This window comes from Paramisgurnus dabryanus, chromosome 12, assembly GCF_030506205.2.
Source record: "Paramisgurnus dabryanus chromosome 12, PD_genome_1.1, whole genome shotgun sequence".
Lineage (NCBI taxonomy): Eukaryota > Metazoa > Chordata > Actinopteri > Cypriniformes > Cobitidae > Paramisgurnus > Paramisgurnus dabryanus.
In genome coordinates this window covers 26104706-26126139 of record NC_133348.1, presented here as the reverse complement: position 1 = coordinate 26126139, position 21434 = coordinate 26104706, and the positions used below count along the sequence as shown (strand labels likewise).

Here is a 21434-nt window from a genome sequence, read left to right as displayed (position 1 = left end):
AAATATACATCAACATACCTTTTCCTTCTTTTGTATATCATTGTAAATAAATTGTTTATTCTACACTGGTGATTTAAAACAATGTCTGTACAATTAAAAAAGATCATTATTGCATGAAACTATTTTTTTGCAATCATATGAAATGTTTTTTTTAGACACAGGCTCTATTAAATATCCTCAGATCAGTAGACTTTACTGTATCAATGCTGACAGCAAATTCAGGAATCTATCCCACAGATAAAATTGACCATAATCAAAGATCACCTGGTTTGCTGGCAGATATATTATGATACAGTATGTCATATTTCATGATCCCTATGCATGTGATGGTACATAAGCCCAAATCTTGTTGAGGATCACTGAAGGGTCTGATATGAGCGTGTACAGACTTTCCCTTCTGTAATAGAGAGCAGAGAGCAGAGCTGCAACAGACAATGAGAACATGAGCGAGACAGATGAGTGCTGTGACTCCTGATCTGGCACAGCTCGTGTTTTCAGAGGCTGAGTGACTCGATCCCACTGTGTCAGGATGGCCTGCCGTGCACCTTTCCATTGGCCTGGTCCACACAGCCGAAACTGGTATGGGGTGCAGGGCCCAAACAGCACTTTAAAACCCAATCTAGGATCTGTCAGGAGCAACTTCAGAATGGCAGGACTAACACCCACTTCTTTAGCAAGTTCATCCATGTACGGGATGTAGTCCACTTGAATGGTATGCCTCTGTGCCGCCACATACCTGCATGAGATTATAATTAAGCAATGAACTGTAATATACTGTAGGTTATAATGCATTGTTTCTCAGTGTTAATGTGTTATCTGCTCATGTGAGATGCAAATTGTGTAGCACCTTCGAGCCATTGCCTCCTCCTTTGCTTTAATGTCCTTCAGCATTCCATTCATTGAAGGCAGCTTGCAGAGTCCTAAATAAAAACATCACAGTTTGTAATGTAAAAACACATTTATATATATATATATATATAAATGAGCAACATTTATGAAATGATGATATAGTTTATAAAACACGTTGACTTCTGTGTGTAGCAGTGTTTGATACCTTTAAAAACACGTGTGGCCCAGCGCGCTTGCATCTCAGAGATTGGCATAATGGCTCCCAGAGGCTGAATCAGACCAATCACAGCTAAAGTTGAGCGCTCAAGGTTCGGTGGATACACATATTTGTACAGGGAGACCTTGTTATTTTTAACAGGTATTATGTGTGAAGACAGGAAGGGGAATGAGAAAGTGTAGCCCGTGCAAAACACCACCAGATCGATGTCGTCCTCGACAGTGCCATCCTCAAACACCACACTTGAGCCACGAAACTCTCGAACGTTCGGCTTGACCGACACGGTACCAGAGAGAATACGGTTTGGTAAATCATCATTGACCATGGGATGTTGGCTAAAAAGCCTGGTAAATAAAAAAAACCCTTACAACGCAATCCAAACAGTGGTGAGGAAGAGACTCCCTGATTCTCCCTTTATTTTTAATTATGATCACTATTACCAGACAGTATATCCTGTTCAAAGGTGTACATACACTTGGCTCTTAATGTACTGTGTAAAGTGTGAAAAGATACATCTCAACATCATATAGTCACTGTTGGAAAAGGTTTAAATTTCCACTGTCTGTATTTGGTTCAATACCACCTGCTAAATCTCCTTCTAGTCTGATGAAGTTAAATAATCGGCGAGGTAAGACAAAGCTAGTCAGACCATAGACAAAGCTAAACTGAGCATTGAACACAACTAACATTGTTTAATAAACCATCTTTATTATTATTACTTCATTACATTACTTTGTCTCCTGCCTGCTGTTTTCTCATTCATTTCTGTATCTGCATTTTGGCTCAGCTCACAACAGTTAACATTTTTGAGTCATTTTTCCCTGACATGATAAGTGAGCTAAATATAAAGTTGAATCTGTGATACAATTTGGACATAGCCATAGTTGGATCTATTATTTTGGTGTTGTCGGCTGGATGGAAGTCGGCAGGAACTATCACAAGGGAATCATAAAAACTCACTGATTCTCCAGGTACAGTAAAAAAGCACAAGAGTCAAGCTTATGTATACCTTTGAACTGGGTTATTATCTGGGTTATATGTTCAGGGCATCTTATTTATGGCAGTACTAGTGAATTTTTTTAAAGTACAATAATTTTGCTGACACTGCATTGGGTATGTAAACTTGTGACCCAAGTGTGTGCAGTACCTGTGGGCAGGCTGCAGTCCATACAGCTTGTGATCGAATCTTTCATTGAGTTTTTTCTCTCCTATACTACTGAGAAATGTAATAGGGAACCATTTTTGAAGCCACCCGGTTGCTCTCCTATTAAAAACCATATCTGCAGGAAGACCGTCTGCTCCAACACGATTTAGTATCCAGGAACCCTTTCGGGTGCTTAGATAAACCTAGAATCAAAGTAAGGGAATTTAATATTAAGTATTTTGATCAATGGTTGTATTGTTTTGAATTAAAGAAATGTTTGGAAACATGCAAGCACCAGTGATCTCCAACACAGTGTCAAGTTTCTAGGCCCCGCTCACAAACAGGTTTAGATAATCCCATTATATAGAAGTATAACACACTAACTATGTATATTGTGTATATATATAAACAAATACCTGTTTGAGTTTGCTATAGATCACAATTGTGAAGAGAGGTGTGAACTGTAAAGTAACATTACCTGTTTGGCCATTCTGCTGAGCTCCACAGCAATATCTCCACCAGAGTTCCCAATGCCAATCACAACGACCCTCTTCCCTCGCCATTCTTCAGGGGTCTTGTAGTCACGGCTGTGAAAGAACTTCCCTGGAAATGTGTCTATTCCTAAAGACAGAATTTAAACAAGTAGACACTATTATTAATCATGACAGCCCTATTTGCAAGCAAGAGTTGTAAACAATATTTCAGTTTAGTATTACATGAGTTTCTGCTTGGTGTTGTGACAAAAGAGCTGTGATAATGCCAGCACAAATTAACAGCACAAAGGTCATGAGTTCCATTTTCAGAAAACACACATACTGGCATACTGATAAACATATATGACTTGCACTAAATAAATGCATGACACTTGTACACTTAAACAGTGGCAGCCTATGTTTGCTGAGTGCCCTAGTTTTTCTTTTATTGGGATTTTGTTGCACTTTGCTCAGAATAGACTACAAAGTAAAGTTTGCTTTGTAATTACTCAGTACTGTACCTGGGAAGTCCTGTAGCGGGAGATGTGGGTGACAGTGGTGACCTGTGCAGACCATCACAGCATCGAAAACCTCCTTCTCCCTCTTTCCATCCTTCGACTCTGTCTCTACATCCCACTGTCCAGAGTGAGGGAAGTCTGGCCTTGGTGTGACATGAAGGACTTTTGTCTAAACAACATAAAAAATAAATGTAAAATCCTGCACAATGTAAACGAACATTCTTACAGTGCTCTTATAACAGCAAACCTGACCTGGAAACGGATGTGCCGTGTAAGCTGAAAGTGCTCAGCATACATGCGAAAGTAATCCATGATAAGAGAATTGTGCATGAAATTTGGAAAGTGGGCAGGGATGGGATAATCACTGTAGCACATCATCTCCTTCGCAGTGTTGATAATTAAAGATTGGTAAATGCTGGCCTGCTCTGGATCTGTATCATCCTAAGATGGAGAAACAGGAAGTAAACATAATCAGTTGGACAGAATCTTATATAAAGTATAAGTAATGAAGATTTGTTTTAAATCTGGCATTCCACAAGGTTCAGTGCTTGGTCCCCTCCCCATGTTTATATATATAAAATTCAATGAAAAAATTATTTATTGCATAGATGTCAATAGTTTTTGTTTTTCATTAGTTAGACAGACAGATAATCAACTTTTTTTTTACCTTAAACTTCCAAAGTCCTCCAATGTCATCACTGCTCTCAAAACACACCGGCTCCAGACCTTCATCCAGGCAACATTTAATGCAGGTCAGCCCTGATGTTCCTCCTCCAAGGACAGCAACACGCTTAGCCATCCTCATTCACAACCTTCAGACATACGTTTGGCACATTGAACACAACAGAAGTTGAGAAAAAGGTGTTTTACAGGTAGTATATAAAATAAAAAAATTAAATTAAATACTGTAAATAAATTAATAAAAAAAATGCTGATAAAAATACTCCTGGACAGATGAAAATCTTATATCCCCAGATTGACTTAAGGAATAAAAATGGATCTTCATCAAGGATTTGAATACAGAAACAATTGAAGATCTAATGTGAAAAGGGAGACAAAGCCTGGGAGCAGCCGAGTCACCCTTGGCTTTAAAATGAGAATGGGGTACGTGGAGAAGTAACTTACTGGATCTTACTGGATCTGGTGGCAGCATAAGAAGCAAGGAGATTGCATACTAAGGCTGCACGATTATGACAAAAATCATAATTGTCAATATTATTCGCCTTGATATTGTAATTGTGGTTATTACTGATGATTAACAGATTTTACACTGAAGCTTTGAAATGTTTTACAACTTTCTGTGAAGCAGCTGCATGTAAAATTCAAACATTCAAAACTAAATAATTTAATGTGAATAAAAAATTATTATGGTAGTTATGTTGTAAGTAAAAATCCAAAACAAATGGCTAAAAGACACGTCAACGAGTCACCATTTGGTACCACAGTATTTGGTGCCCAAACGCACAGAAATGAGCACAAATAGACAGCTGTAATTAAGGCTTTTGGTGATAATGTAAATGATTCGCCCGTAATTGTAATCCCAATTAGTTTTTCGATTAATTGTGCAGCCCTAATATATACAGTGGAGCAAGACCATTCAGAGAAATTATTATTTTTTATATATATATAGTAGATTAAAGTAGCTTAATCTACTATACTATACTGTAGATTAAACTATACTGCTGTTATGACTTCCTGGTCAAATATGACTACTATAGTGTCTTTATCTGGTATGATCAATTCAATTCAGATTTATTTTTTTTTGCTCTTTTCACAATGCATGTTGTGTCAAAGTTGCTTTAGAGAAAATGTATGTTTACGCCAGAAAATAAAGTTGTTAGATAGCATAAATGATAGTTCCATAGGGTTCAGACAGGGATCACAATAACTACAGCTTTATCCTGAATACTGCACAATATACCTTATATATTACAGTGGTTATACCACAGTTACAGATGGCCTAGGCGAGTTATCAAACTTTTACAAACATTATCGTATTGCATATTAAGTATCACATTATTTACCATATCACATTTTTCTTTAGTATGCAGACCTACCAATTATTATTAGTTACTAATAGCCTATTACAGTAAAGTAGTGAATATTTCATAACATTAAGAGTATAGGTTAAGGTGAATATATATAAAAGCTGGTGTAATTTAAGTACTGTAATAATTTGTGACCCACCTCCAAGTTTCATAATCTTATTATGATTGAATACTTATTATGATTGTATTCAATCAATATTTCACTTTCAATCTTTAACCTACTCAGTCTATAAAGTAAGGTTAGATATAAAAGATATAAGGTTGCTTATGCATATGTAGGATGATTTTACGTAGAAAACACTAAATCACATGTTTTCAGAGGCTGAGTCACATGTAGTTGCTGTATGGTCACCAGTTGCGTCTGCAAAAGTTGAATACGTAATCCCTTGTTGTTTTTATAGTAATTTGCATCCGAACGCATATCGAGTCGTACATGTTATCCTTGTTCAAATACTGTGTTACGCTATTACAAGTTTTAATTACTCACGTATTTGTTAAGCTTGTCAAGATGTTATATAACAATAACGGTATATCCGGATGTGAATCTATCCACTAACGTTACAGCTTCTGTACAACATGGACTTTTACAGCGGGATTCGTAAAACTCGAACACATCTTTTTCAAATTAGCAACATTCAAGTTACATAACGTAAACACGACTGTTTCAAATGTATTTCATCCATTTTGAGGAAAATCACATACATATAACATTTCCTAGATTGTATCTTACCTAATAGCACTGTAGATGTCAAATATCGGTAGTTGAACTGAACGAAACACACACTGTACACTACACCACACCACACCACACCCCTGTTATTAAAGGGGCGGAGATAAACCTGGCCATCGGTCAATGGCAAGTTAGTGAATAACACAGACAAATATTGGTTTTGTATCACATCGCTACAAAGTCCTGTTTGTACTAAACACCAGTCGTTAACAACAAGCATAAGAAACGTACACAATTGATCTACACAGTTCAAACTGTTAACCCATTATAAACTTTAAAAAGGTAAACATAGGTCATAGGTTCGTGTTTTAAACTGGGTAATCACAATGCATCTTTTCCCCCCCAAATCAACCGTACTGAGTTCGAGGCAGGTAGACACTCTCCTTTATTTACACGTGATGCGTTTGCCATCTGTTTCAATATTATGAAGCTGCAGACTCGGAGCCTACAGCTACAGACCCCCGCCCAGAGACCCGCATTCTCAGATCCCTCGTTTTTCGAGACAGCGTGACAAGAAACGTGAGTATCATCAATTTTATTAAGCGAATCATACTCATTCGAATTGTTTTTTATTCAAACTACTTTAGCCCATCGATACAATAGCACATTTAATATTTTTAAAGATAGATTGTTACAAAATTTGAGCAGATAATATATGTTTTTCGCCTTTTCCCCAAAAAATATTTATTGCTAAATACGTAAGCTTTTAACCTTAGACAAGCCATTGTAAAAATTCGATTACAATTAGTTGACATTAAAGTAGACTAATTAAATACATTAAGGGGCAGTTTCTCGGACAGGGATTAACTAAAATAAATACAAGAGCTGCCCAAACTGAAACAACTTGCACTTACAAGTCTTAAAATACATCAGTGGCTATTGCTTGGCCTCAAAATGTACACAAGTAGCCTAATGTTTTTAATAAGGCATGTTTGATCAAACTAGTTATATTTTCTAATTAAACTAAGGCCTACCCTGCTGAAAAAAACAGCATACCAGCATATGTTGTGTTTTGGTGCTGGTAGTGAACACCAGCTAAACCAGCATCAGCACCAGCATTAGCACCAGCTAAACCAGCACCAAACCAGCATTAGCACCAGCTAAACCAGCACCAAACCAGCATTAGCACCAGCTAAACCTGCACCAAACCAGCATTAGCACCAGCATTAGCACCAGCATCCCATGCTGGTCATACCAGCAAGACCAGCATATGTTGTGTTTTGGTGCTGGTATGCTGGTGACCAGCTAAAGCAGCATAGACCAGCATAATTCCCATGCTGGTTTGATGCTGGTTTTTTTCAGCAGGGTAGTGACTAGTAGTCCTGTTTTAAACTAATCCCTGTTCGGGAAACAACCCCAAAGTGTGTTAATATCAAAGAATGTCACCATTAATTATTTAATCAGATTTACCGTTTGACCTTTTTTACTTACCTTTTCTCCTAAAACTATAAATTTATTTAATTAATGCAGGAGTAATTATTTTACTTTAGATAATTTATGTAGACTACTTATATGAGTTCTAAGTATTAAAATGAATCAATATGTCACGGTGGGTAAAAACACTGCTCTCTCTGTGTCTTGTGTATGGTGTTCACTCACCTGTGATGTCATGTGCTCGTTATCCCGATTCCCTTCACCTGTGTTGATTGTCTCACTCCAGCTGCTCATCATTACCATAGCATTACAGACTCTCCATATAAACTCACTCTGCTCTCTGTTCCTCGTCAGATCCTCGCTCTTTGTTTGGCCTCCGTGGCTTTCTGGATTGTTTGTACAGCGTGTGTGGATTGGCGCTCTTTGTTTGGCCTCCGTGTCTTTCTGGATTGTTTGTACAGCGTGTGTGGATCGTATCGTATCGTATCGTGTCGTCTTCGTGTTGGATGTTCCGGTCTCCGTTCCTGGATTATATTCCCTTCAGACCTACACCACCAACGACCATCACAACCACCATCACCCGCTTTACCACCGTAGTCCTTCGAGTACCATTACCATCATCTGGACATTGTGTTATCTTCGTGTTCCAGTGTTTGTCTGCCTCTTAAAATAAACCTGTTATTTTTCCTTCATCTGTTTCCAGCGTGTTTCTATCGTTACACAATATCAATTTAACTGTGATATAATTTTGTAGCCAGCTATTTATACAATTATACAGCTCATACAATTGACTAATAATCAAATTTACTATGCCTACACTATTTATTAACCAGCCTATGGTATTATGTGAGCTAGAATGTGTCATTTGGCCTTTTGTTTGGGTTCTTCTAAAGGACTCTGTGGGGTGGTCTTAAAATTTGAATTTGAGTTTGACTCTTTCTCTCTTTTTTTTTAAAGGTGGATATAACAATTCAAAGGGGGAATTCAATCCGGCCCGCATGATGATTTATACAGTTTTATTAATTATTAAATCCATATTTTAAAAACCCTTTTAGGCAGGTGTCTAGTTCGTTTTTAATATGAGAGACTTGCGGAAAGCAGCAAAACGCGGAACATAAAGTAAACACGGTGCCCAAAAATCTTGCCGTTTTATTGTTACCGCTCCGCTAAAGATCCACCAATTCTGGTAATCCACTTCGTGTTTTCCCGCCCGCTCCGCAGCATCTCTGTGTCCACTCTCTGCCTGGAGAGCGAAGACAACAGTTTCCAAAGTTCGTTGCATTAACAGGTAGATTCATTACATTATATCAGTTGTTAAAACGGAGAATTAGTCATTTGTAAGTATGTTTATGTATTTCTTCCGGTAATGATTTGCTGTCAGTGTTCTAAAAGTGCTAAAAACTTAGCAAGCAAACAACAACAAAATATCCACATTCTTATTAACGTTACAAAGCTTGTCTAATCGATTTAATGTTCCCGATCAGATCTAAGTTAATATAAACACTAAATTTGCTGTTGTTGGCATACTTTGTAGACAAAAAATACCAATGCCTGCACCAAATAACGACAGATAACGGAAAGAGAGGCTTTTAGCAGCAGTTCAACATTGCAAACATGGATTCAAAGCTCCATCAAGCTAGCAGGTAAATCATATTGAATATTTAGCAGATTGTCACACTTTAATTCTTGTTATTATATTTCCCATTATAATCACATGTCTAAGTTGATGCTAGTAATATAACACATAATATTTATAATACTTTATTAAAACCATAATAATAGTACCACCCCCCATAGTGCCATTTTTGGTTTGGGCCACTGCCCCATCTAGCATTTTCTAAATGACTGTTCTCATTACAAATATATTCCAAAGAAAAGTGAATGGTTTATAAATAATTTTGGCATTAAGGCAAAAGAAGTTGAATTAAAGCTTTTCAACCTATAAGGCCAGTGGGTTTTGTTCAGATGTAAATTTGTGAGTATAATATGTACAGTACGAGTGTGACCTTATGAAATGTAGTTTTCACAGAGCTGTGTGTTTCTCTGGTTTTCTTGCTAAACAAACTAATTAATTGGTTTGTTTAGTTAATTTTAACACAATTATCAGCACACTAAGGTTTAAAAAAATTATCCGGCCCGCCCTTCATGCCGTTATTTACCATCCGGCCCTCAGCCTAAAATGAGTTTGACACCCCTGCCCTAAAGCCATGTGTGCCATGGACAGTGAGCAGCAGTGTGCTATTATTTTTCAATACCTCAAAGCTCTGGTTTATAAATCTAAACTCAACTGAACTTCAAGAATGAAGTGGAGTTTATTTGTAGTTTTCTTTATCCTGAAGTAGGCCCAAACATGTGTGTCAATTGGATTGTTTCAATTGTTGTCATATATGCAATGTTTTTATATTAATTAATTGATGCATTATATGGACAGACCATCATCCATGGCCTATGTGAAATGCAGGCATTATCCTGGCAGGAAGCTGAGGAGGTGTTCCTCTGTGGCCCTTCTTGTCACTCTAGGTATGCTTGTAATTTGCTTTTGCAAAAAATGGTATTTGTTATTACACAATATTTTTGACAATGGCATTCATCTTTTATTGTAGTGAAGTCAAGGAATTTGACAGAGCAGTTTCCAAAAGACTGAAAAAAGAAGGAAAAAAATCACCTGCAGGAAGTAATTACTTATGCATTTACATTATTTTATATTTATTCATTTAGCAGACGCTTTTATCCAAAGTGACTTATAAATGAATAGTTCTTTTTAATGCAATTGAAGATGAAAAGTAAAGTTACTATAACACAATTCTTTCTTCCTTTTTTCTTCGGTTTCTCCTGTTTACAGCAAGATGATGTAATTGTTCAATAAAGTACAGTATTGTTTATTATTGGTGTTTTGTCTATTCTTATTTAAGTTTTGATTCGCATTCAAAATATCAAAAAACAGATTTTGTAATGTTAGGGTGATATAATGTTAATAAGACCATTATATAATATCACATAATATTTTTCTGAATATAGTTCTATCTGTAATTGTGTCCCTTCCATCAGTTATTTTCTTTCAATTACACTCACGCTCAAAAATGTACTGGGTACTGCAGAGTACTGGGTAATTTGTTAGTCAGAGGAAACAGAGTTTTTTGGCACTTGCATTAAGCAGGGAACTCAAATATTTATTTGGATAACTTTAAATAAAACGAGACCGTAATATTGCATCCTATTGTTTTCAATGCTATTTGGATAAGGGTGTTATACGATCTTCCAAACAGCAGGGGGCGCTGTCTCGAAAAACGAGGGGTCTGAGGATGCGGGTCTCTGGGCGGAGGTCTGTAGCTGCAGGCTTGTTTTTGGTTAGCTAGGAAAATTTTCTTTGCAGAAATAGAACGTTATTTTTAGGTTAGTTTAACGTAGTTTAACGTTCCACTAACGTTAGAATAACGTTCTCATCATTTTTCTCACATATTTAAGTTACAAATGACAAAAATAACCATTACAGAACGTTTTGTTTAAGTTATTTTTCGTTTTTATTTTATTTTATAAATACCCTGCAACGTTATTTTATGGTTCCAAAAATAACCAGTATAGAACGTTCTGTATACGTAATTTTTAGGTTATTTTAAAAATAACCACCCTGCAACGTTATGGGAACGTTATTTTATGGTTACAAAAAGTAACCAAAAAACAACCATTAGAGAACGTTCTGTATACGTTATTTTTAGGTTATTTTAAAAATAACCACCCCTGAATTACGGGAACGTTATTTTATGGTTGCAAAAATAAAACCTAAAATAACGTTATTATTTGGTTCCCAAAAAAAAAAAAAAAAAGATAACCAAAAACTAACGTTAGGGTAACGTTCTGTGTTTGCTGGGCTGCTGCTACAAGGAAGTTAAATCCCAACAAATTAAGGAGTAATTTTAGGAGAGAATTTCTGGTACTATACACAGTGTGCAAAACGTGTGTTTTTGCTTTTAACAGTAGTGAGTAATTTCTACTTCTAAAAGAACACAACTGCAATCCACACGACTTATAACAGCTTGCACTGTAAATCAAATGAATAATACAGCCACAGAAAAAATTTAAGAGAGCACTCCAGTTTTGCCTTTAATCATCAATACATGTATTTTGACCATTTCAGTCTAGTGTTTGTTGAATTCCAACAAAACAAACCTCAGTGACAATTAGTAACAATATAGTCACCCAACTGCAATGTAAAAGACTGAAAGCATGCCAAGACACAGGAAACGTGATTAAAAATAAGAGTTAATCCATCAAATATTCATTTTTTTTATTGTACCTAAAATACATACAAAACATTAGTATTGTGTTGTTTAAAATGAATATAAACTTAGTTTGTAAAAACTTTTAGTTTGTCTGGTTTCTGTTTTCTGCAAATAAAAAGATTATTTTATTAGGAATTTGGCAGAAATGTTGTCTGTAGTTAGAGGATGACACAAAAATTATAATTACTTAAACAGATACATATAAATAGTAGTTGTGCTGAACACAAAGATATTTCGAAGAATGTTTGTAACAAAGCAGATCTGGGGCACCATTGAATAGAAGGAAAAATAAAACTCTAGATATATACAATCTATGAATGGTGCCTCAGATTTCTTCAAAATATCTTCCCTTGTGTTCAGCACAACAAAGAAATTTGTATTAACTTGAGGGCGAGTAAATCAGGACAGAATTTAAATTTTTGAGTCAACTTATTATAGTTTATTAAGTTTTAAATATGGATATTTTTCTTACAAAATCACATTGATTACCCCTCAGAAGCCGCGTGGATTACGTCTTTGAAGGATGGATGAACTTTTTTGAGCTTTTTGTTGCCTGGTCCCTACTACCGTTATAAAGTTCGGAAGATCAAGGATGTTTTTTTTTATATAACTCTAATTGTGTGGTAACCATTTAGCAGAAGGATAAAACCTCAAACAATCTTCATAATATCTTTTTTGTATTGGGCAGAACAGATGTCACAATGGTTTACCAGGATGATTTTAATCATTTTTTTTTTTTTAAGTACATGTGCTAATACACAGACAGATCTATGGTTCGTTAGTACATCAATTAGTACTCTGTACAATTTTACAATAAGGATGTATTTGTTAACAATTAGTTAATGCATTAGCTAACATAAACTAACAATGAACAGTACTTCTACAGCATTTATTAATCTTTGTTCATGTTTACTAATACTTTATTGTTTATTGTAAAGTGTTACCCTAAACTCTTACTTTTGTCCAAATAAGGCTGTCTCTATGTAATTGATTTTCAGAAAAAGTGGAATCTTCTTTTGTTTTACCATAATGATCACAATTACTGCAGCACCTCCTGCAAGGCCCATCCAATATAACAAACTGCTGGATTTTGGGTTTGGAATGGGGCGTGTCTTCATGGGTTTGGCCACACGCTCCCATACCGTAAGGATAGCCTGACGAGCACCACTCCAATGTCCTGGTCCACGTAGACGAAACTGGTAGGGTGTACAGGGACCAAAAAGAACCCTCAAACCCAAAGCAGGGTCACTGAGAAGTAACCAAAAAATGTTGGGCCGAACACCCACTTCCTTTGCCATGGAATCTAGGTAAGGAATATAATTCACCTGAAGGACAGCCTCCTTGGGACTAGCATAACTATAGAGAGACAAGAGAAATGATCAAAGCACAGTGAAAGTTGAATCAATTAAATTGAATTAAATTATTTTAAGCAAAATATTTATGAAAGTATATAAATAATAAAGTACCATTTTAAATTTGCTCTGCGTTCCTTTTCAATAATGTCATGCATTTTTTGGTTTGAAGGAAGATGGTTTAACCCTTGGGGCAAAAGGAAAAAAAAAACTAGATTTCAAAAATGAAAATTCATTATTTAATCTTTTTTTTAATCAGCTTCAATCTTCTATGCATTCATTTAAGAAAACAGTTAAATGTGCCTGTGTGCATATTAACTACAAATGACCTGCGATGACCCGGGTGGCCCAGCGTGCCTGCAGTTCTACTGCTGGCATGACCGCTCCTTTGGGCTGGAAAAGACCCATGATGGCCAGTGTCGGACGCTCAAGAGATGGGGGAAAGATTCTTTTATAGAGTGTCAGTTCTCCATCAGGACCAGAGTTTAAGGAGGTGGGGAGGAAGGGGAATGCGTAATTATATCCTGTACACAAGATCACAGCATCGATCTTCTCTTCAGCTGTCCCATCATCGAATACAACTGTTGAATCTTGAATTTTTTGCAGATTTGGTTTCATCACCAGGGCTCCCATCAAAATGCGACCTGGGAGGTCATCGTTGATAATGGGACGCTGGTCAAGAACTCTACAATTGTGAAATGAGGGTAAGCTTCATTGCCAGAAATGGATTTCATTATATAGAATAAAACTAAACTTAAAGTTGTTTAAGATTCATTTGGTCTAAAAATTGTAAGACTAAGTCACTGGGAATAACACAATGTGAATAACTTGTGTTTGTAAACAGCAATTAATTAACAAATTTGAGGACCATATCTGAGTAATCTGTATTTAGGCAATTACTGAATGAAATGTAAACTGTTTTGATGTCATGACTTATCAGATCTATTATGGTGTAAACCTTAAAAAAATAGGCCAGACAGAAATGAGTCCTAAGAGATGATGATGTTTTGTTCTTTAACTGAGAAGTTGCCAATCACCTGTGTTTAGGCTGTAGTCCATAAAACTTGTGGTCATGTTTCTGATTGAGCATTCTCTCTCCAATCCAGTTCAGCAAACGTTGAGGCAGAAGGCGAAACATCAGATCCACATGTCGCTTAACCAGCACCAAATCCATAGGGTGCCCTCTATTTGACATGCGACCTATGACCCACGCCCCTGTGCGGGTACTTACAAACACCTAAACGAAGGAATAAAACATAAAGAGGACAAAGACCACAGTAGGATAGGAAGGAGTTTGAAAAGTGAAAGGACACTGTCTCCAGTCATGTTTGATATTAGATTTAAAACCTGCTTGCCTTCTCACAAACTCTGCTGAGCTCCACAGCAATGTCTACCCCTGAATTTCCAATCCCAACAATCACAACTCTCTTGCCACAGTAAAGATCAGGATCCCTATAATCCCAGCTGTGGACAATTGTTCCTGGGAATGTATCAACACCTGTAGGAAACAAAACAATTTATTAAATATATAAACTGTATTTTTTTCTGATACTTGACATGTCTTAGCATTCACAACATGACCATATATTAACACATGCATACTTATGAAATTAAAACTTCCATTACAGTCCTACAGACAATTTAACCGTAAATTGTGGCTAATGTAAATATAAGGAAATATTTGCATTAATGTAATATATTTAATAATTTAATTATTAGTATTTTATAATTCATAACTTTCCTATTCTCCATATTTCTATAATCTCTCTACAATGTTCTAAATGTACTTTTGTAAAACTGCTTTGCAACGATGCAAAATTGTGATTTGAAAAAGATTACGTATTGACCTTAATACATGTAAACCTTGTGGCAATGTTGTCATATGGTACAAAGTCGCAATGTCCTGGCGCAGAATCGTTAGAGATTTCAACTTTGATATAAATACAGACAAGAGTTAATATAAGTGTGTAACAGGTTAACAGGTAGAGCATTGCAATAGCAGCACAAAAGTTTATAGGTTTGATCCATTCCCCAGTGACCACACATACTGATAAAATGTACTGTACGTCACTTTGAAAAAAAGCTTTTGTCATATGCATTTAACATACACTTTTATCCAAAGTGACTTACAGTGCAGATTACAAGTTACACGTTTTTTATCAGCATGTGTGTTCCCTAAGTTCGAACCCATGATTGTTTATGCTGCTAACGCTACGCTCTACCTATAAATGCATTAATGTAAATGGCACACAATAAAACTGGTTACTTTTATCCATAATTTTGCCGGCTAAGCTGCATATTTTAAGTTATTTCACGGAAGTATTTATTTCTATACTTAATTATATAATTATGTAATTTTATTTATACATTTATAATTCATTTAGCACATTTTCATGTTTCAATACTGTTGTTCAATTACTTTGGTAATGCTAAAAAATGCCACTATCAGACCTCTAATTTCCACATATGACACTTCGCTCTGTATTGTGCTAAAACATCTACAGTGCAGTGTTGTGTGTTATGTGACATATTTTTGATATATCAGACGCACCTTTAAAGGCAGAGAGAGGTTTGTTAGGTTGTGTGTATTGTCCTGTACACACTAGAACACCATCAAACACGTGTTTCTCTTCTCGTCCATCTCTGTTCACGGTCACCACATCCCACTGACCAGAGGTAGAGAAATCCGGCCTCTGTCTCACACTGCTTACTGTAGTCTGAAACACATACGCATTGAATGTTTAACACCTTACTAAAAAAGAGACTTATGAACATGAATGTGATTTGGAGATAAGCACTTTTTACAATGACATGGTGCTAAAAACCTTTAATTGAATATGTTTGAGCAGGCCGAAGTGTTCAGCATAGAGTCTTAAGTACTGCACGACCAGCGAGTTATGCATGTAGTTTGGGAAATGATCCGGCATAGGAAAATCGCTGTAGCACATCATCTCTTTAGAGGTGTTCGCTACTAGAGAACGATAAATGCTGGTGCGTTCTGCCTCATGTGTCTCCTAAATGAACGTATAGGACACAGACAATCGGTTAGAGACATATTAGTAAATACATTTTTTTTTTTTCACAAAATGAGACATTTTGAGAGAAAATGGGACACCTTAAATCTCCAGAGTCCACCGATATCATCACTGCTTTCAAAACACACCGGCTCCAGACCTTCATCCAAGCAACATTTGATGGAGACCAGTCCAGCATTGCCTGCTCCAATCACAGCAACACGCTTAGCCATGCTCCTCAGCAACACTGTCAGTACTGAATGATCACGATATACACAAAAACAAGAATAAATTATTCAAATGGTTTGATGAGTCCAAACTGGCCAAGGTCTAAAGTAGTTAGTAAATCATTCACAACATCAGTAACAACACATAGACAACTCCAAACTCCAAATATTATTTGGTATTCTTACCTTGATGATGGTTTTAGGTCTTTGATATTCAGAAATGCCAGAGCTTTCAGAGATGCTTTCTTTGCTTTAACCTGTTATGTAACCAGAGTGTGTCTCAAGTCTCACAAAAGAAGGCTGACACTGGTTCAGGGTGGATTAATCCGAAGAAAACTGAAAAAGTCGGTTAAGTGTTAAAGATCTCAAGCATATTTAATCATTAGCCATTGTTACGGACCACCAATTGCAGTATCATTGCATTTTCATAAACAGTGTTATGAAATCATTTAACTAGATCAGGGGTTTTCAAAGTCTTATACAGCAGGCCTCCCTTTCTACACAATCTACACAATCTTTCTGGCACCTCCCCATATAAAGTGCAGAAGTGGAGACGTTTAATATTCAGTTTAAAAGGGCAATGAATCAGCTGTTTTTATTGTTTATACTGTGATCTGAGTCTGACGACTACTCTCCAATAGTCTTGATCACTATTAGTAAGCAGAATGCACAGGAATGCAGATGCAGAGAGCAGATGGTACAGGATCTTACAATGCAAAGATTGTATCTACTATCGAAAAACATTAGTTGGTCAAGTTTTATAGGCGTAAATATCATCGGTGGGGTCAATAAACGTAACATTTCTCAAGAGTAATTTTCGAGGGGGCACAAATAACACAGCCAGAATTGTACTTGCAAGTATAAATGTAAACAAAGGCAAGCCTAATATTCTTCTACAAAACCACTATTGCAATGTTTTTGAAGCTGTTTACAATCAAGGCACTGATTAAACTTGAACTTCACTTTAAACGTTTAGCTAGCTGGCATTATATTCTCTAACATAATCATCTGTAAAGAAAATAATCACTTTAGTAAAATTGCTTGACAGCATACTTACTGCCTGGAGTTTCACTGTAAAGAACTTGTGTGAAGGCAAATTCCAATCCGAAGTTATCCTCATATGCCCTATTCCCTTTGAAGATCAAAACACTTGATACTGTAAATAAACTTTAGAGGGAGTTGTGCAATTGTGCGGTGACTGATTAATATACACTTGGTGAATAAAGTAATAAAAAACAACGTATTTTTTCTGTATCCGGACCGGAGCAACTCCTAGTTTCTGTGGCGTTCCTTCGGACGGGGAAATATTCAGTTTTCAACGCACCCTGGTAAAATAATAAAGAAGGAAACACAGGCAGTGGGCCAAACCACTGTGAGGAAAGGGAGGAGGCACTCAATGTTTTTAAACTCAAAACGCATTTTTGCCCTGTTTGCATTTGTGCTGTTATACTGCTTACACAATTATTTATAGTGCATATGTTTATTTTAGTTAGGCTATACGCATGGTCTTAATAATATGTTCAGTGGGGGACAACCGTCAGATTGTGGGAACTGTCCCCACCGACAAACGCCTATGAATTTATCTCTCTTTAAGTATGGTATTTTCGTTTTTGAAAATTATCCATGTTTTTTATAACCTAAAACAGTAAAAACATGTTTTGGCACTGAATACCATTGCATTACCACTTTTACTAATAAATTACATGGTAAAGCAAGCAATGGTTAGCAAAAGCTGTTAATTTGTGGTAACCATTGCCTAAACATGTTTTATTTTAATTTTCACAAAATAACCTTCATTATTCTCAGTATTTTGCTTTTATTTGTAAATTAATATTTAGGTAGCTAATTTTGATTGAATGGTGTGTTATGCATAACTTAGCGTCAGTTACAAAGTATAAAGTGCCCCTAGGTCTGTGTACACCACTCTTTAGAGCAGTGGTCCCAACTTCCCCTTCTCTGCGCCCCGCATCTGCTGTAAACAATATAATAATAAAATAATATATAAAGATTTTTATTTACTTTTGTTTCATATTCGTTTGATTATTGATATAAACGTTTGTGGAGCATGTAAAAAAAGGCGCTTTTTTCCAAAGCTTGAGAGGAGGTTGCGCTCAAGTGGCATCTCCTGTTGCTACGCAACCGCTGCGCACTACGTGAAGGCGAGGATAACGTAATGCGTGATCGGATTTTAATTGCCCATCTGCTCCTCACCTTTCCTAGTACTTTGGGTTGCCAACTGTCGCGTATTTGCCGGGACGTCCCGTACGGGTGTCCTAAACCGGTTTTGGACAGCTACGCTGATTTAACTAGTGACTGATACCACAGGTTTGTTCGACTTCATGTGCCGCCACAAGAACCGAGCGGCAGAAACATCAGAATCCCGCGAGAGCGATTCGAGAAATCATACAGAGGAGACTGCAATCGAAATGCTCTCGCGGTACTTTGATGTCATCCACATGTCAGTTGGTGCAGCGCCACAAGCAGCAAAAGCAGTAGCGCTGATCACGACACTTGAGAATCTCCGACACCTTTCATCCAATCACAATCAGTATACGATTAAGAGGGTCAAATAAAACGATTTCATGTATTCTTTTAATATTATTTAGCTGTTTGTGGCTTTGTGCATGTACAAGATCTGCTTACAAGTTCGTTCTCGCTGATCCAGACACTTCCTAAAACGACGCAAATTGAAATGCCCCAAGGCATTTCCAACTTTACTAGGAAATTCGCGCTTGTGATTTACAGACTGTAAGTGTGTTTTAATTTAAATATTTAATGTTGACTTTAATGTCAGTTTTAGTTTGTCACACGTAAGATTAACATGAAGAGGACAACGTTTTTGCACTTAATGTGCAGGAGCCATAAGTGTTTTGTTCAGACAGATCTGGGACACTCCACTTTTTTTTAATTATTGGATTAGTTTACAGCTCCACAAGAGTTAAACAATTGATTTTTACCGTTTTTGGAATCCATCTCCTCGTCAGGCGGTACCACTTTTAGCATAATCCGTTAAAAAGACCGTTATCGTCACGCTCATGATCAAAGAGTTTCGACATTTTTCCTATTTAAAACATGACTCTTCTGTAGTTACCTCGTGTAAAGTTACTATGAACGACGGAAATTAAACGTTGCGATTTTCTAGGCCGATATGGCTAGGAACTATACTCTCATTCCGGCGTAATAATCAATAACCGTTGCTGCCATATGCAGCAGGCGCAATGATATTATGCAGCGCACGTGCATTGTCGCGGTTACGTGTCTGGTCGGAACTTTACTTCCGGTTTCTGTTTGTTTAAACTTTAATGGCCTGACTAACCGTTAGTTTCTGTAGACATTTGTATAAAATTAGGAAATATGTAGAGACTAATAAAAACATAAGGGGAAGAAATAGGAAGGAAGAGGTTATGTTAACTAGATTAAGACTTGGTCATTCAGGATTAAATGATACATTAGCTTTAGTAGGAGTATATGAGAGTGGTTTATGTGAGTTTTGTAAGGAAAAAGAAACCGTAGAACATGTAATATGTCATTGTAGGAAATATATTCAGGAGAGAACAAAATTAATGGAGTATCTTAATAATAATGGACAAAAGGATTTAGATTTGGGGTATATTTTAGGTGTGGAATTTAATAAAGATAGCTTAGGGTATAGGGTGCTAATGGAATTTATATATAGTATAGGATTAAATTATAGGATTTAAAATTGTTTAAGGGCAGTTTGATTTGACAGGGAACAAACACCTCGTCAAAAATAACAAATGTTTTGGTTTCCTAAAGACAGGGGGAGACTGCGATCATGAATCACCACTATGTGAAGTGAGGTTTGGCAGCTGGTGTGTAGTTACAAATATAGGACACATTTTACACAGCAGCGTTAGCTCAGTGTCGTTTTATACGCTTTAGCTATGAAATATAAACTAAGGTAATCTACTTGTTGTTTATTTTGCTTGTTATTAGAAATAAACTTCTCTCAAAGTAACGTTAGGTATGTTGCAAAAATGTTCAAAATCGTTAAATGCTAAAACTAGTTGTTCAGATAGAAAGAGCTTGAAATATGATATCAAGATTATAGCCGTTTCTCAATACCAAGTACGCCAAGTTCGGACTTGCGTCCTTCCTAATTCGGACTTGCAAGTTCAGACTCGGAAGAACGAACTCCCGAGGAGGACGGGAGGACGCGAGTCCGGTTATATTGCAAATGGAACAGAAGAGTACTTGAGGTCGTCATTCAGTCTAACCAATACGTGCAGTCCTGGCTATTCTTATTTTAATGTTTTTCAAAGAAATATATCAAATGCAAAAACCCTAATATGTGCTTAATGCAACACGTGAATACGCTGATTAGCTTAATGGATTTATTACAAAATAAAGTAAGATATAAAACACATTTATTTATTTTATTATAAAACCATCTATTTTAGTACTACTGAACTATAATATACGATTGTACAACATTAAATAAACACAAGAAAAACACCCAGTTAAAGCGCAGTAATTTAATACAGTGTTAAGATTATATAAAAATATATGTGATTTAAGTTATGAAACGTTACCATTAGTTAAAAGGATAACAAATAACACTTCATATGAATAATAAAGAGAAATATATATCCAAAGAGAATATTTTATGTTTGACCAGTAGACACCGGAGGGCAGAGCAACTGCACTAAGATCGCAGCAAATTTCAGAAGGGAAACTTGGCTGTCAGAAGTCCGCACAAGTCACCTCCTGATGCATCCTCGATAAAATGGGCGGATCAAGAACACATCCAGGGATCTTATGTGAACTTGGCTTGATGCGAACTTTGATTTGGAACAGTACTTGGGCTGCGACTGATGACGTTTTACAAGTCCACAAGAACACAAGTAACAGACAAGAACGCATATTGAGAAACAGCTCATGTTATGGGTTCAAGAATAACAAAATACTGGCCATTTGAAACTCGAAAATCATCACTTTAATTTGTCCCATGTTTTCCATTAAAATTCAAGAAAATGTGTGACCGAATCATGAAAATTATAAAGTGTTTGCTATAACTTTTTAAGGCTATAAGCTGTTATCCATATCCTCTACATATTCTACTTCTGAAAAGTCAGCTATATAAAAAAACCCCACTAATTACACCAAATAACACTCTTTATTCAGAATATCGCTAATAACCCCAGATTGGCTCCAAGATCTCTCTTTTTTTTAACCAAAGGGTTTCGT

At 36.4% G+C, this 21434-nt stretch overlaps 2 protein-coding genes across 4 annotated transcripts; both read right to left on the bottom strand.

The window, feature by feature from the left end:
• Positions 1 to 314: 314 nt before the first annotated feature.
• fmo5 (flavin containing dimethylaniline monoxygenase 5) lies at positions 315 to 7603 on the bottom strand. Of its 2 annotated transcripts, none has more exons than XM_065257344.2 (9): positions 7579 to 7603; positions 3869 to 4013; positions 3454 to 3642; positions 3205 to 3370; positions 2689 to 2831; positions 2214 to 2413; positions 1055 to 1410; positions 848 to 920; positions 315 to 736 (listed from the first exon to the last, which is right to left on the bottom strand). In XM_065257344.2, exons 2-9 carry the CDS (start codon positions 4004 to 4006, stop codon positions 316 to 318), a joined length of 1686 nt encoding a protein of 561 aa, XP_065113416.1. In that variant the 5' UTR covers positions 4007 to 4013; positions 7579 to 7603; the 3' UTR covers position 315. The 2 variants fall into 2 exon arrangements, with proteins under 2 accessions (XP_065113416.1, XP_065113415.1); XM_065257343.2 differs by lacking the exon at positions 7579 to 7603 and adding an exon at positions 5980 to 6071.
• Positions 7604 to 12335: 4732 nt separating this feature from the next.
• Positions 12336 to 17564, bottom strand: LOC135739072 (flavin-containing monooxygenase 5). 2 transcript variants are annotated; one of them, XM_065257331.1, is made up of 10 exons: positions 17284 to 17564; positions 16413 to 16562; positions 16101 to 16255; positions 15811 to 15999; positions 15537 to 15702; positions 14341 to 14483; positions 14023 to 14222; positions 13315 to 13670; positions 13100 to 13172; positions 12336 to 12989 (listed from the first exon to the last, which is right to left on the bottom strand). In XM_065257331.1, the coding sequence occupies exons 3-10, from the start codon at positions 16230 to 16232 to the stop codon at positions 12587 to 12589; spliced, it is 1662 nt and encodes a 553-aa protein (XP_065113403.1). In that variant the 5' UTR covers positions 16233 to 16255; positions 16413 to 16562; positions 17284 to 17564; the 3' UTR covers positions 12336 to 12586. The 2 variants fall into 2 exon arrangements, with proteins under 2 accessions (XP_065113403.1, XP_065113404.1); XM_065257332.1 differs by having other exon boundaries at positions 16413 to 16483.
• Between the last annotated feature and the right edge of the window lie 3870 nt (positions 17565 to 21434).